The 14,145-nt window shown below is 42.9% G+C and overlaps 1 protein-coding gene across 2 annotated transcripts in view; it reads left to right on the forward strand.

Moving 5' to 3' along the window:
- The window catches only part of ppm1aa (protein phosphatase, Mg2+/Mn2+ dependent, 1Aa), a 30,548-nt gene that overhangs the window by 13,283 nt on the left and 3,120 nt on the right, over positions 1-14,145 (forward strand). The window contains exon 6 of one of the 2 annotated variants that reach the window (XM_083632882.1): positions 4,232-9,185. The exons of the other annotated variant lie outside the window; for it this stretch is intronic. Coding sequence (XP_083489008.1) covers positions 4,232-4,261 — 30 coding nt within the window. The 3' untranslated portion in view covers positions 4,262-9,185. Of the gene's footprint in view, positions 1-4,231; positions 9,186-14,145 lie in introns of those variants that run through there. 2 annotated transcript variants of the gene reach the window in all.

Raw genomic sequence — 14,145 nt, forward strand, 5'->3', positions numbered from 1 at the left:
TCCGCCCACCCTGTGAACCTACAGTAACTTACAGAGTGAGTCTATTGTGTTAGGTCCGCCCACCCTGTGAACCTACAGTAACCTACAGAGTGAGTCTATTGGGTTAGCTCCGCCCACTCTGTGAACCTACAGTAACCTACAGAGTGAGTCTATTGTGTTAGCTCCGCTCACCCTGTGAACCTACAGTAACCTACAGAGTGAGTCTATTGTGTTAGCTCCGCCCACCCTGTGAACCTACAGTAACCTACAGAGTGAGTCTATTGTGTTAGCTCCGCTCACCCTGTGAACCTACAGTAACCTACAGAGTGAGTCTATTGTGTTAGCCCCGCCCACCCTGTGAACCTACAGTAACCTACAGAGTGAGTCTATTGGGTTAGCTCCGCTCACCCTGTGAACCTACAGTAACCTACAGAGTGAGTCTATTGTGTTAGCTCCGCCCACCCTGTGAACCTACAGTAACCTACAGAGTGAGTCTATTGTGTTAGCTCCGCCCACCCTGTGAACCTACAGTAACTTACAGAGTGAGTCTATTGTGTTAGCTCCGCTCACCCTGTGTCACCACAGACACCAAGTTCATAAATGCTGCAATACTGAAAACACAAAGGCTTCAATCAATGGGCCATAGGCTCAATCACCATTGTGTTAACTCACTATATCAGATCGGAAGTGACTTAACAGACATTTATTTAGATGAAAATCTTATGGATTAGAACTTTAACATGACAGTTTCATCAGTCATGGGAATAATAGCAGACACAGCCAACATGTATTTTAGCATTAGCCACGATGAAACAAAAAAACAACCTGTACACATGGGTGTCCTGAACCAAATGGATCAATTTATACATTTAGCGTTCTAATGCCAGGTTTATGTTGAAGTGTAGCCTATTTCACATCCTACCCAAATCATTTTGTGTCTAAAAGGCAGGAAGTAAAACAGGTGCAAAGAAGATCCAGTTTGCTGTTCCTCCATTGCAGGGGACATCTGGTCCAGTGCCAGGGCTCTAATCAATGTCTTGCTTGCGCCTGCTTTACCTCATTTAGACACAAAATGGCTGATTTGGGTGGGATGTGAAACAAGACGTATAGTCTTCAAATGTGACCATGGGGAAATTAATGAATGGATGAAAAAACATATTTTTAACATTAAAAAATAAAAATGGAGGTACATAATTATAAAGATTGTAATAACGCAGCTACTCTAATCAACAACCTTGTTCATTCAAGAATATGAAAGAAAAGAAAACAGAAAAGCATTGCACTCCCCTTCCTCATTTCTGTATTTCCCCAAAATTGTGTTTTTGTACCTTTTTAAACTGCGATATTTTTACTAATTTGAATTTCTTCATCCAAAATGTTCCACAAAGTTACCCCACAAATTGAAATGCACATACTTTTATGACTGGTGCAAACATAATATTGCTTCGTTTTCCCCTTTACGTTATAGCCCCTCTCTGTGTCTACTAGGAAAAAATGTTGTATGTTGCCAGGAAGTAAGTTATTTCTTGCTTTGTGTATTATTTGTGCGGTTTAAAATTTTACCAGATCCATGAGCTTCAAAGCATATGACTTTAAAAATCAGTCTAAGCAAGTTGATTAGGGATGCACCCATTGCAAAATTCTGGGCCGATACCAATACTGATGTTTAAAATAACAATTTGGCCCATAGCCGATGCCGATATTTTTTTATTGCCCCTTTTTTGACAGAGAAACAAATAAATCTTCAATATAAACAAATAACTGAACTGTTTTAAAGGCTTTTACCTACCTACTCAATAAGAAGAATTGTTCAGTACTACAGGTGCACGAGTACGGTAGCCATTCAGAAATTATGTGACCCAAACTGCAATCGGTGAAAGCCACTTTTTTTGCCGATAGGCCGATTGCAGCGAACAAGGCCAATATCGGCCGGTACCGATATACGGCCGATGTATCGGTGCCTCCATAAAGTTGATACATCAATATCTCCTTTATTACTCTGTAAAGGTCCTTACACATCAAGAGCGATGCGAATATACGGCACGAAATTGCGATGCGAGTTTTGACTCACCTGTCAATCACAGCCACAGATGTGTACACGTCGGAAGCGAATTTCTGAAAAATCGAACGTGGTTCGAAAAAATAAACACCGCAATAACGCTCAGCGAAACTTCGCCGTCGGTATGCACGGTTGCATTGACTGATATAGGTTCGGAAAATATTATTGACGTGCAAATTAATCGCACGAAAAAAACGTGCTCGGTGTGTAAGGACCTTTACTCATCAAACTCTGCCACACAATATGTTTAATACTCCAAGTACCGTAGTTTTAAAATAACACATTCTTGATCAGAAATAGGCTTTCAAACATTGACCCTTCTTTGAAAAGAGCATAAAAGAACCCCCAAAGAGGGCAGGCACATTTTTCAAGTTTAAATGACCATACTTGTATAGATGGCTATTTGGCTCTTTTCCCATGGCCTGAATCTGGAATCCTGAATGTCACAATAATTCATAACACTAGAACATGTGACATTGGGGCTGGTTTTCTGAATGCATCCTGGCCAGGACCAATGATGTCCTGAGCCTGACCAATCACACTGCGAGGGTGATGGGTCAGGGTGATACAGGCTAATGTCGTCCACTAGTTCTTCAGTCCAACCAGTGTGCCTGTTACTCAAACTTTAGCCTGCAAGTCTGCACATTCAGACTGCAGGTCCCAGGAATTGTGAAATGTGCACATGGTTAACAAGCAAATGCAATTAAGAATGGAATTGTGTGATTCATTCATGGGGCTGGGATCATGCTCCTGTTTCATCACAATTTTAGCTTTTTCCACTTATGTTGTTTGGTTTGTTTGAACAGGACCATCAATTTGAATTATAGTTTCACATAGTCCGTGGCTTTGGATGAATGAGAATGTCCATCAGGGGAATGTTATTTAAAATCAAATGGATTTTGTCAGCAGCAGAAGGAATGTGACTTTGAACTCTATGTAGAGTAACACACATATCATGAAATAAAAGGAATAATGGAGCTTTTTTTTTTTATGAGAAAAATTCTCACCAGACACTGTCCTTGGATTGTGAGGGTGGATGTTTTTTCAAATGGCAGCAAATGGCCCATTTGGTGAACTTGGAGAACCAAATAATTATTGAGTCGTGTTAAAGGTCCCAATCTCTGTTTTCACACTTTCGATTTAAAATATACTATGTAGGAAAAAGAATAATGTTCTTCATGATGATGTTTTGCAAATAAATGTAGTTTAGTTAAAAGGGTATTTATAAAGTTGATTTGAAGACTTAAGCCTAATTTATACTTATTGGAAAGTGTCGCTCAACACATCGTCGCCGACAATAAGTAAAGTGTCACTGATGTTGCTGCATTTATGCTTCTCTCCTCGGCTCAACGGTCACGTGACACTCGAATGGTATAGACAGAGAACTAGTGCAGACAGCCAAGAGAGGGAATGCTGTCAGTGAAAGCATGTCGGAGGCAAGATGTAACGACACACAACCACACAACTCACCACCGTTCTCTCTGGGAGGTTTGTCACTCACGGTGTTCTTTGTGATTTTCACGAAGTCATACATCAAGCACATGCTGATAAAAATAGCGGGGACACGTTCATTCAAAACAAAACGAGGAAGTCAAGCGCCCATGCCGTCTATATAGCCAATCACACTTGCGCGACACTATGTGACATAGTCACATAGTGACTCAAGTCCTCATTTATGTCAGCGATGGTTTCAAAAGTGTCGACAGACAAAGCATAAATTGGGCTTAAGTCCTCACAAGCAGAACCGGCCTCATACTGGATGGACCCTGATAGGCCAAAAACACCAGCACCTACACATGGTTAGCAGTAGCACACATACTACAGTACATACATACTAACTTCACATGGTGCAAAGAACATGACAGTTTACTTCTAGTTCCTGTATTTTTGTAGTTGTCTTATACACTAACTTGGCCAGTCGTTATATTGCATTCATAAACAAAGGTATATTTGGCAAAATAATGATTTATTGTTTTATCTTAAAAGCATTTATTTTTAGAAATAGGATGGCATCAAAGATGTTTAAAAAAAGAATGCTGTTGATACTAACAGATCTCGATATCAACTCCTGGATGACGTTTATTATCTGGCAGTTTATATCATGATTAAACCTGTCCAGCTGTTGATACGGAGATCCCATGGATGTAGAGCCCGAGTCTGAAGGGTTTTTCCTTGCTCTCCTCTCTTGTCAAGGACTCAGCGTCCACAGATGACATGTGGTAACACAACCTCCTACCACTAACACAGCATAGAGTTTACAAAGCCACCATCCTGTCAAGACCCACAGCAGCTCAGCTCAGCAGTCTGTCTCTCCGCCACTCTGAGCATTTGGTTTCTAAGAAGGGAATTTCATGGGATGAGGAGGAGGAAGAGGAGATGCATGCACACAACCCCGGAATAGTGCAGCACCAGTCCACTCTGGAGTCAGGATCCCCCCGTCTTTATGTTCACACCCACCCTAATACTCCCCATAACAAGTGAGTCCAGCAGGTCCTCTCCCCCCCCTTTTTTTTAATAATCAGCTTAAGTAGTAAGAATTTTTCTTTGCTGTAATTAATTTGATTCACATTTCCTTGTGTGTGTTTGTATATTTCTGTTTTTGTGAAGTGCAATTGTCCTGTACAAACAGCCTGTATTTAATGCAGCTTGATTTTAAGTTAAAAAATGAAAGAAATGAAAAAGAGAACCTTTTATGCACTATCTGCCTTTTTCCTGCTCTTCTGGAGTTCTAACAAATGTCTATTCAGTGAATATTACTGTTTGTCCTCCAGGCACCATGTCTTTTCACTTTTGCTTTTTTTTGCCTACCCCCCATCCCCCTTTTTTATTTTATTTTGTTAGTCTTTGCTCTTTTTAAGAAACGGGTAAATTGTATAGGTTGACAGCACAGTAAGCTCTCTATATCAAACCATTCAAATCCTAATCGTTTTATTTTTCCTGTGCTTTTTTTTTTTATTGTATTTTATTTTTGTATGTGATTTTCTGTAACATGCTCAAATAATAATGGCAAAGTGTTTCTCAATCGTTTTGGAAGTGCGGAGTGAAAAAATCCTTTTCATCTCCTTAAGGCAGACGATGAAAAAGGAGTTTCATTGTATAAAGATAAAGCTCATTGAGACCCCTGTTAACATGATAGATATGTACTTGCAAGCGTGCGTGGGTGCTTGTGTGTATGTATGTGCGCACGTCTGTTTGTGTAGAGGTAGATATGTATGTGCAACTCTAACTTAACTTTGCTATGCTAGTTCAGATAGCAAACCAACACAGGCTGGAGCTTAAGGCAACTGCTGTCCCAGTGCTTACCCATATTGTCTGCCGTTTTCAGCCATCTTTCCATATCAAGACAAAATAGGCTTTCAATACTCCTTATTCCAAAAGCTTTGGATAACAGTTTACATGCTGTAATGCTATTTGAACAACGTCAAGCTATATATCATAACAATATTGTAAACTGAGATGACGCAAGTAGTTCAATTTACCCGTGGTGTATGATATAGAGCTAGTCAGGGATTTGACTAGTTTACACACCGATCTTTGTGTCATGTTTGAATATCATTTCCTAAAAATACATTGTTACCAACCCATCATGGGTGCCATATGATTTATGATCTCTTGTTTCAGCTTTATGACCTATGCCAAGTTGTTGTTTTTTGTCATGAGATTCACATTTTGTTTGTGGTACAGATAGAAGTTTAGCTCACACCTTTAACATCATCTGCTAATTTGACTGATGTGAACCATTTAAGCACTGACTGTTTTGGAGAGAATCACCCGCCGTTACCAGTCTGGAGGTAGGAGAAACTGTTGGCTGTTGACTTCCAAGGTGGTTCCTCTTTTCAGATGGTCTTTATTTGGAGATTTAAACAAAGAACAAATCCGCTAACTGCAATGAGGTCTCATGGTTGTATAGCACCTTTTTATTCCTATGGTGTTTGCTCTGCTAAGAACCCTCCCCCACTGCACCAGAAGCCAGAGCACAATACGGTTTGCTGCTATAGTGTATGATCTTGGTTTGCAGTTAATTTCCCCCTTCTTTTAAAAGATGGAGTAGTCACTGACTAAATCTGTATTTAACACACAGTAGATATATTTCTTGATGAGAAATGGTTTTATTTCAGATTTATTTTCTGCCATTGTCTAAAATTGCATTGTTTGAAATTTATGTGTATATATTTTTGACTTAAACTTTCAAGGAATAAATCATCTCGCTTGAGTTAGTTTTTTTTGCCGTGGACAAAATACGATTCTGTTTGGTCTTGGGATGGTTGATCTATTAGAGTTTGAATATTAAGGCATAAAAGAGTTTCCCTCTTTTGGTGTCCCTCTGATCTCTACTCAGGGGTTGGACAGTTTTATTTATGTAACAGAGCATAATGTACTAAATTTATCGTTCTTTGTTAATCTAAGTGACAATCCTAACTATTTCACTGCGTTTTGGTCAGTGGTGCATGGTTGAGTTATTGCATCTTTCACAGAACACAGTTTTACTTTCAAGAAGGTCGTCAATTAACTGCTTTCCTAAAGGTGCGTTTGTGGCAAAATGGCCAAAGACCGTTTAGGTGTCATTGCCAAGCCCATATTGCAAGAATCACAATATTCAGTCAGTCGGTCAGATGAACTGTCAGATTAACACTGCAAAGATGTTCAGGCCTTACACATTGAATTTACTTTGAATTTAACATTCAGTGTATATTTCCAAGCAGACAATAATGTAGATAATGTAGCCTCAAACAGCTGAAAGTAAATCACACTTCTGTAAACTCAAATCACAGCACAGTCAGCATTCTAATGGCTCAAAAGACACATGAAGGTAGTTCAAGGTCCTTATTGAAATGGGGATACTGAATTCTTTGAGTTTGCATCAACATGTAGTTCTCAACTCAATATTAACTAATATTCCTTCTCAGAAACAATTACAGAGCAGAGTACTAAAACCCACCCTACTTTAACTCTTGTGTCTCTAGAATATATAGCTTTTAACCCATCTCTTTTTGGTGAGGAAATACTGTATTTATTTTACAATATTTAATATACTTACATGACGTAAACAATTAAAATCCCAACTCTTCAAGACTATTTATCCACGGTCTTTGATCACCTCAGATTGTCAGAGAAAGCTTGTGTATTTCAAACCTTTCTTTTTAGTTAAGCAGTAGGTTTAGAGCATCTGTATAGCTGTATAATTCTGTGCTGGATTGCTTGTATTTTGGTAAGTGAGGTCATTTAATGTCACTGTCAACCACTTTTCAGCACCCAACTACTTATTGTAAACTTGGTAGGAACATGTCATTAGATTTCTCTGCCAGGGCAATAAGGAACCTACGTATATTTCTCTACAACTCAGGGGGCCATCTCCTCATCTTAGAACATCTCCCACCTGACTTTCCTGCTTGTCCCCCAGAAATTCAAGATGTAGCCCTATAATGATGCTGGTTAGTAAGGCATTGTGCTTTCATGCAGATTTGACCCATCTCTATAACACTTTAATTCCAGAGAATAAATAATGTGGCTACCAAACTTTCTATCTTAACTGAAACTCACTGAAGTTCGAGTGCTAGCAGAAATGTACAGGGCTGGGTGTCTTATTTCAGTTCTATTCACCTTCCAGTGCACCCTTCCACCCCCTTAGAAAAATGAACAAAAAAAAGAAGATGATCCCAAGCATACACTCAACTTGTTAAAATTTTCATGAAACTGAAATACCTCATCACGTTTGTAGGAAGTGTGCTTGTCTTGTGTTTTGTAGATCTAAACTGTTTAGAGAGCAGTCCATTCTCTGGAGATCAACATCAGTGAGAGCAGTTTTCTAAAGCCTTGTGTGGAACTTAACTTGTGTGTAACAATGATCCTTTTGGAGTGGGATAAGCCTATATGCTTATGTACAGTATTTGACTGAAGTGTGCTGATATGAAATAATGATTTAAGTGGCCACTGCAAATGACTGCTTGTTTTAGTAACTAGGAACACTATTGACCTTGTCTTGTGAGACAATGCCCCCAAACCCTCGCTTGTGTAGTTTCACCAACTGGTCCCCTTGTGTAATATTCACTTAATTCAAAGATCTAGAATTGTATCAAAGTTCAGGGTTTTAGAAATGTGTGAGATATTAGGTGTGACTAAATGACAATAGTCATATGCACTGATCATCTGTATAATCAGCTTTTTTCATAAAATTGTTATTGTAGAAAAAAAAGATTATAAAGCTATTTACAGGGTTACCTTTGGTTGCCTGGAATGCGTTCTGTATATTCCTGTACAGAGGTCTACCTGGCGGAGGTTGAAGAGATTTTTAACGCTTGCGCCCTCCTGTACATATTGATGTACCTCGGTCGCGGCGTTTACTGTGTGACCCTTAGCAGTGGCGGCTCATATGTCCCCTTACAGGGAGACCTGAGCCTCACTTTGCTGACCTTTTTTCAGCTCATAAATAAGCTCACCGATTTGCCTTACCCAATCTCATGTTGCCCCCTAAAGTAGGCTACTTGTTCAACAGAACACTGTGAGGAGTAATGCTGCTGACATTACATCCTCATAGATCAAAACATGTATCCGTGTTAGAGGGTACTTACACTATCAACAAAGTGACTTTCTCTCTTGATAGTCACAAGGTACAACTTTCAACCATTTGTATAATTTTTCCCCCTCCATGTTTTACCTTGTTGAATCTTGATCTTGAAAGCTTATTTAATTTTATCACTGCAGATGATGTCATACTTTTAACAAATGCAAGTGTTTAACATGGTAACCTCGTTCAAAATGTGCATACATACATTCATGTCTGCTATATTTATGATTACATTCAAGAATAGCTTTAGAGTGCTGTAGATAAGTATTGTCAATGTTGATTCAAATGCTTCTCAGAGGCCTCTGTGAGTGATTTTACAAAGTTCAATAACTGTATATTTTGTATTATGTTCTAGCTCCAAAGGAATGGCAGAAAAAAGATAATGTTTAAAAAAAGCTTTGTTCCCTGAACTAAATTGTACTATTTGTGTTGTCGATTGAACAAATTGATTGCATTCCTCGCTTGTGAATTGATGCATTTCTCTCCTCGCTCCCTGAGTTTCCTCCCCTTCTCTCCCTCCTTTCTTTCATTTTTTAGCCTTTGAAGTTTGAATAAAATTTCTAGTTTGCAGAATGTATCACTAAATAAATGGGTTGTTACCTTGTACCTCTCATTTAATCACTCTATATGTTGGCCATATTGCACATGAGAAAGTTTCTGCGATTTCTAATGGGGAAAAAACAAAACTTTCTAGGCATAAATGCAGTTTGACGGTGAATGCTGGCTTATGTAACATAAATAGTATTGAGGCTTCTGTAAAAGCCAGAGATGAATGCAAAGCAGGAAATGCGAACATGCTTGTTGTTAATATAGAAACCTAAATATCAATGTAAAATCGTGTAGGGTGTTGAAGCATCGCTTGTGCCATCCTGCCTGCAGAAGTTACACCACTGAAAGATTCGTTATGCTCCACACACTACCTTTAAAGTGCACTGACTAAAGTAAAGGTGTGTATATGTGCTGCAAATGATACTGCTTTGTTTAACAGTATAAGTACGGAATGCAGTAGAGGCTTTTCCGTCATCACACACCTCCAGATGCAGGCTACTCTTAATTGCCCTTGGCTTGTGTCTTCGAAGATAACCTGTGGAAAACATGGTGTAGAAGTGATTGTATTTCCTCTGTCAATGTCAATCACTTTCTGGCACCAAGGCTTCATATTGCCCACGCAAGCCTATAGCGCCTTAATACTATGATGAGCTTGTGTGCGATAGTCAACAAGGTTGGCTCAGGGCCATGAACTCTGCTTCACAGTGTTGTGGACCTGTCTGTGAGGGGCTTGAGCTGGGAGGATGGCTCAGGGCCATCCGTGGACCTGTCTGTGAGGGGCTTGAGCTGGGAGGATGGCTCAGGGCCATCCGTGGACCTGTCTGTGAGGGGCTTGAGCTGGGAGGATGGCTCAGGGCCGTCCAGGGACCTGTCTGTGAGGGGCTTGAGCTGGGAGGATGGCTCAGGGCCATCCGTGGACCTCTCTGTGAGGGGCTTGAGCTGGGAGGATGGCTCAGGGCCGTCCGTGGCCACTGGGATTAGGAACCATGGGAGGGATTACTTTAAATGTCAACATAATGTCATGAGCCGTGTTAGAAGGTCAAACGTTCAAATGCTGCTCAGTGGCAAGCTCAGATCAGGTACGATTTGGATTGTTGTGGTTCTTGTGCTGAATTGACGAGCATGCTCAAACAATTTTTGGAGCAGCTTTTGGGTTCAGTATTCAAAGGTACGAAATCATGATTTCATTGTTTTCTTATCTTTTGGTTTATTGATTTGAGCACACTGTCACTGATGTTAATTCTGAGTAGATGAACCTCTACTTTTAGATAGTGAACAACATTTATTAAATCTCCAGTGACCATATACATATACACAGTATGTCAATGGAATAATCTGTCCCATTCACTATTTGCGGAGCATCAGCCAGCCAGCCAGAGGGGGGCAGTGTTAATAGCTGTGCATGCATAGAAACACCAGTAGTGGCCATTCTCACTCTGAAACATGATGTGGCCAAACAATTATCTGAAAGATGATTGATCAGGAGAGTTGGAGTTTGCCTTTTTTATGTAGTATTTGTTAATTGCACCTTCATATATTTAATATCAGTCAAACACTTAGATGAGCTGTTATGGTCATTGCCCCATCAGCTGTATTGTTAGTTTTGTCCCCTCTGTTGCTTTGGAAAGCGGTTTTATATGGATTGCGTTGCAAAATGCATCCTTCCTTAGTTCCTTCTTAATATAAATAGGCTACATCTGACAAAATGCGAAACCACAACAGTCTTTTTTTTAATTCATGTACGGCTGTCATTTATCCATTTGAATGTGAAAGCTGTACAAAATGTAACTCATTAGATCCAAGGCCACCTGTGTCCCCTAATGAATCATTGTGCCCTTATATTCCTCCGCATCAGAAAGCAGCCGCATCAGCAGCGGCCATCATCAAATAGAGCTGGCTCGTCATCTGCCTGTCATTGTTTAGCACATGTCATGCTCTGTTTCTCATGGCACAAACCCATTTGAGCTTGACTAATGCAGCCATGCAGACGCAGCAGTAAGAGGTGGGGGCGGCAGGGCACACCGCATACTCTGTGAATGCTTTCTACTCTGAGGTCACTGAGCTCCACATTTGCTAATTTGCTTTGGAGTGCACTAGGAACCCAGCTTTTTCAGGGTTGCCCATATGCAGGGAGAGACATTTGAATGCTTATGAGTTCATCACGGGCAAGGGAAAGGTTGTCTTTGATGCGCTAACCTTACCTACCAGGTCAGAAAAGAGTGTTTCATGGACGACGCGGCTCGTTGATACGGTATACTGGCTTTAAGAGAATTCACCAGGGTGAAACCCGGCAACATTTAAAGTCAATGAAAACCTCCCGTTCAAAACAGCATTAAACATTCATCGGTCAGCAGGACTGCTTCTCTTTTTGCCGTTAGTTAGCGTCTCTCCCCCCTGCCTCACCCCCGCCCCCCTCGTGTTCTCTCTCATCCCTCCATCTGTGAGTGTACTTGTTGCCTGAGGTCAGTTTGTCACAGAGAACACAAGCTTTTCTCACTTGGTTGCAGCGATTCAATGATTGGAGCATATCAAGCAGGGTGACGTCTAGCACCCCCCTCCTGCCCTTCTCTCTCCTACAGACATGGACACTACATCAAATATGTCCTTGTTTCTCTCTCCCCCCGTCCTCAGCTCTTGCTGCCTCTCCCTCTCTCTTATGTGGGAGTGAATGCCCCCCCCCCCCCCCGCATGAGGTGGGTTACACAAGCTGCTGCCCTGGGAATCCCGGGCCAGCTCATTAGTGGCCTGCACCCCAGAGACACAGCTCACTGTAAATTAGGACAGCAAACGAGGCGGCCTCGTTAAAGACCCACAGATAACGCTCATTAGCATCATCAGCACCTTTCCTCGTTTGAGCCCGTATCAGTGTTCGCTCCCACCGCCACATTGTGGCCCTGTCATTCCTCCACACTGACTGGAAGCTTTAGGATTCATGTCAGCTGTAGCCAGCGGCTCGTCGGCTGCTGCAGTCCAGATATGGGACTGATTGATCAATGGTGGCAGAGAGATGTGGTATTTGTTGACAGCCCCCCCCCCCCCCCCCCCCCGTTTCACTGTACTGAGGAAACACTCCCTCTGTTAGGATAACTCGTCTGGCAAGTGGCTGGCTGGCTTTGTGTCACAGCCTCGTTGACCAGGGTCTTCATAAAGTCCTTCCGAATTTACCAACACTCTAGTGAGGCTTGTTTCTTGTCTGTAAAGCCATGAAAATATTGCCTGAAACTCATTGGATTAATTACCCTGTCTCTTTTTTTCTGGAGCGGTATTTCTGCATTGTTGTTTCTGCACTGCCCAAAGACATATTTGTTCAGTACCTCTGCCTCTGTCTTTAGTCAATAGCAACAATTTTCTTCATTCCTCCTCTCCAAGACCAAGATTTGTCTCTCACTGTGAAGATGATGTATTGACGTGACTGATGAGAAATGGTTTTTCTTTTGTACCTAGCTGCACAGTCTATTCTCATCAAGCATGGTCTCTTGTCTGGCGGCTTGGCCTCTCTCTGTGGGGCTTGGCCTCTCTCTGTGGGGGCTTGGCCTCTCTCTGTGGGGCTGGCCTCTCTCTGTGGGGGCTTGGCCTCTCTCTGTGGGGGCTTGGCCTCTCTCTGTGGGGCTGGCCTCTCTCTGTGGGGCTTGGCCTCTCTCTGTGGGGCTTGGCCTCTCTCTGTGGGGGCTTGGCCTCTCTCTGTGGGGGCTTGGCCTCTCTCTGTGGGGGCTTGGCCTCTCTCTGTGGGGGCTTGGCCTCTCTCTGTGGGGGCTTGGCCTCTCTCTGTGGGGCTGGCCTCTCTCTGTGGGGGCTTGGCCTCTCTCTGTGGGGGCTTGGCCTCTCTCTGTGGGGGCTTGGCCTCTCTCTGTGGGGCTTGGCCTCTCTCTGTGGGGCTTGGCCTCTCTCTGTGGGGGCTTGGCCTCTCTCTGTGGGGGCTTGGCCTCTCTCTGTGGGGGCTTGGCCTCTCTCTGTGGGGGCTTGGCCTCTCTCTGTGGGGGCTTGGCCTCTCTGTGGGGCTGGCCTCTCTCTGTGGGGGCTTGGCCTCTCTCTGTGGGGCTGGCCTCTCTCTGTGGGGCTGGCCTCTCTCTGTGGGGGCTTGGCCTCTCTCTGTGGGGCTGGCCTCTCTCTGTGGGGGCTTGGCCTCTCTCTGTGGGGCTGGCCTCTCTCTGTGGGGCTTGGCCTCTCTCTGTGGGGGCTTGGCCTCTCTCTGTGGGGCTGGCCTCTCTCTGTGGGGCTTGGCCTCTCTCTGTGGGGGCTTGGCCTCTCTCTGTGGGGGCTTGGCCTCTCTCTGTGGGGCTTGGCCTCTCTCTGTGGGGGCTTGGCCCCTCTCTGTGGGGCTTGGCCTCTCTCTGTGGGGGCTTGGCCTCTCTCTGTGGGGCTGCGGTGCGATGGGACCCTCCTCAGATGTGTGTCTCATTGTTCTCACGCCATCTCCATTAACGGCTTTCTTTCTACGTAATGTCACAAGATGTTCCCCCCCCTGACCAGAGTGTCTTATCCATCCCCTCTGCATGAAGTGTGCTGTCAGCATGCAGCCATGCGTGAGTGATTGAGCCATCCTCCTGCATGCTGTCACCACAGTTCATCTGTATCTCTAGACTTCATCTCCACCCTGCTCTTCTCCTCCCCAGGACCCAGACATCGTCTTCTTCCGTGGTTTCAGCTAAAACAAGGAACTAATCAGAGGATGTCAACCAGGCATTTGCTGTTGCACATTGTCAGTCACATTAATAAGGATCCACTCTCACTTGTTTTACTGTACACGTTTCTCATTCGTGTAGAATGTAGCCCCACTACTCTGTCAACATTTGCTCTCTACTATTTATCCATTTTTAAGTTGTTGACCACACCTGTCTTGGCCATTACATAACATCATTCCAAACAATGGCGTGAATACTAATTTCATTCATTCGACACTCCGTGCAGGGATGGGAACTGTAATTTTTTTATTTTTCTGACCGTGCTAGGGCCAAATTCAACTCTCGCTGGAAATTGAACAGTGCAGAGTTGG

The sequence above is a fragment of the Poromitra crassiceps genome (assembly GCF_964638095.1).
Source record: "Poromitra crassiceps genome assembly, chromosome: 3".
Lineage (NCBI taxonomy): Eukaryota > Metazoa > Chordata > Actinopteri > Beryciformes > Melamphaidae > Poromitra > Poromitra crassiceps.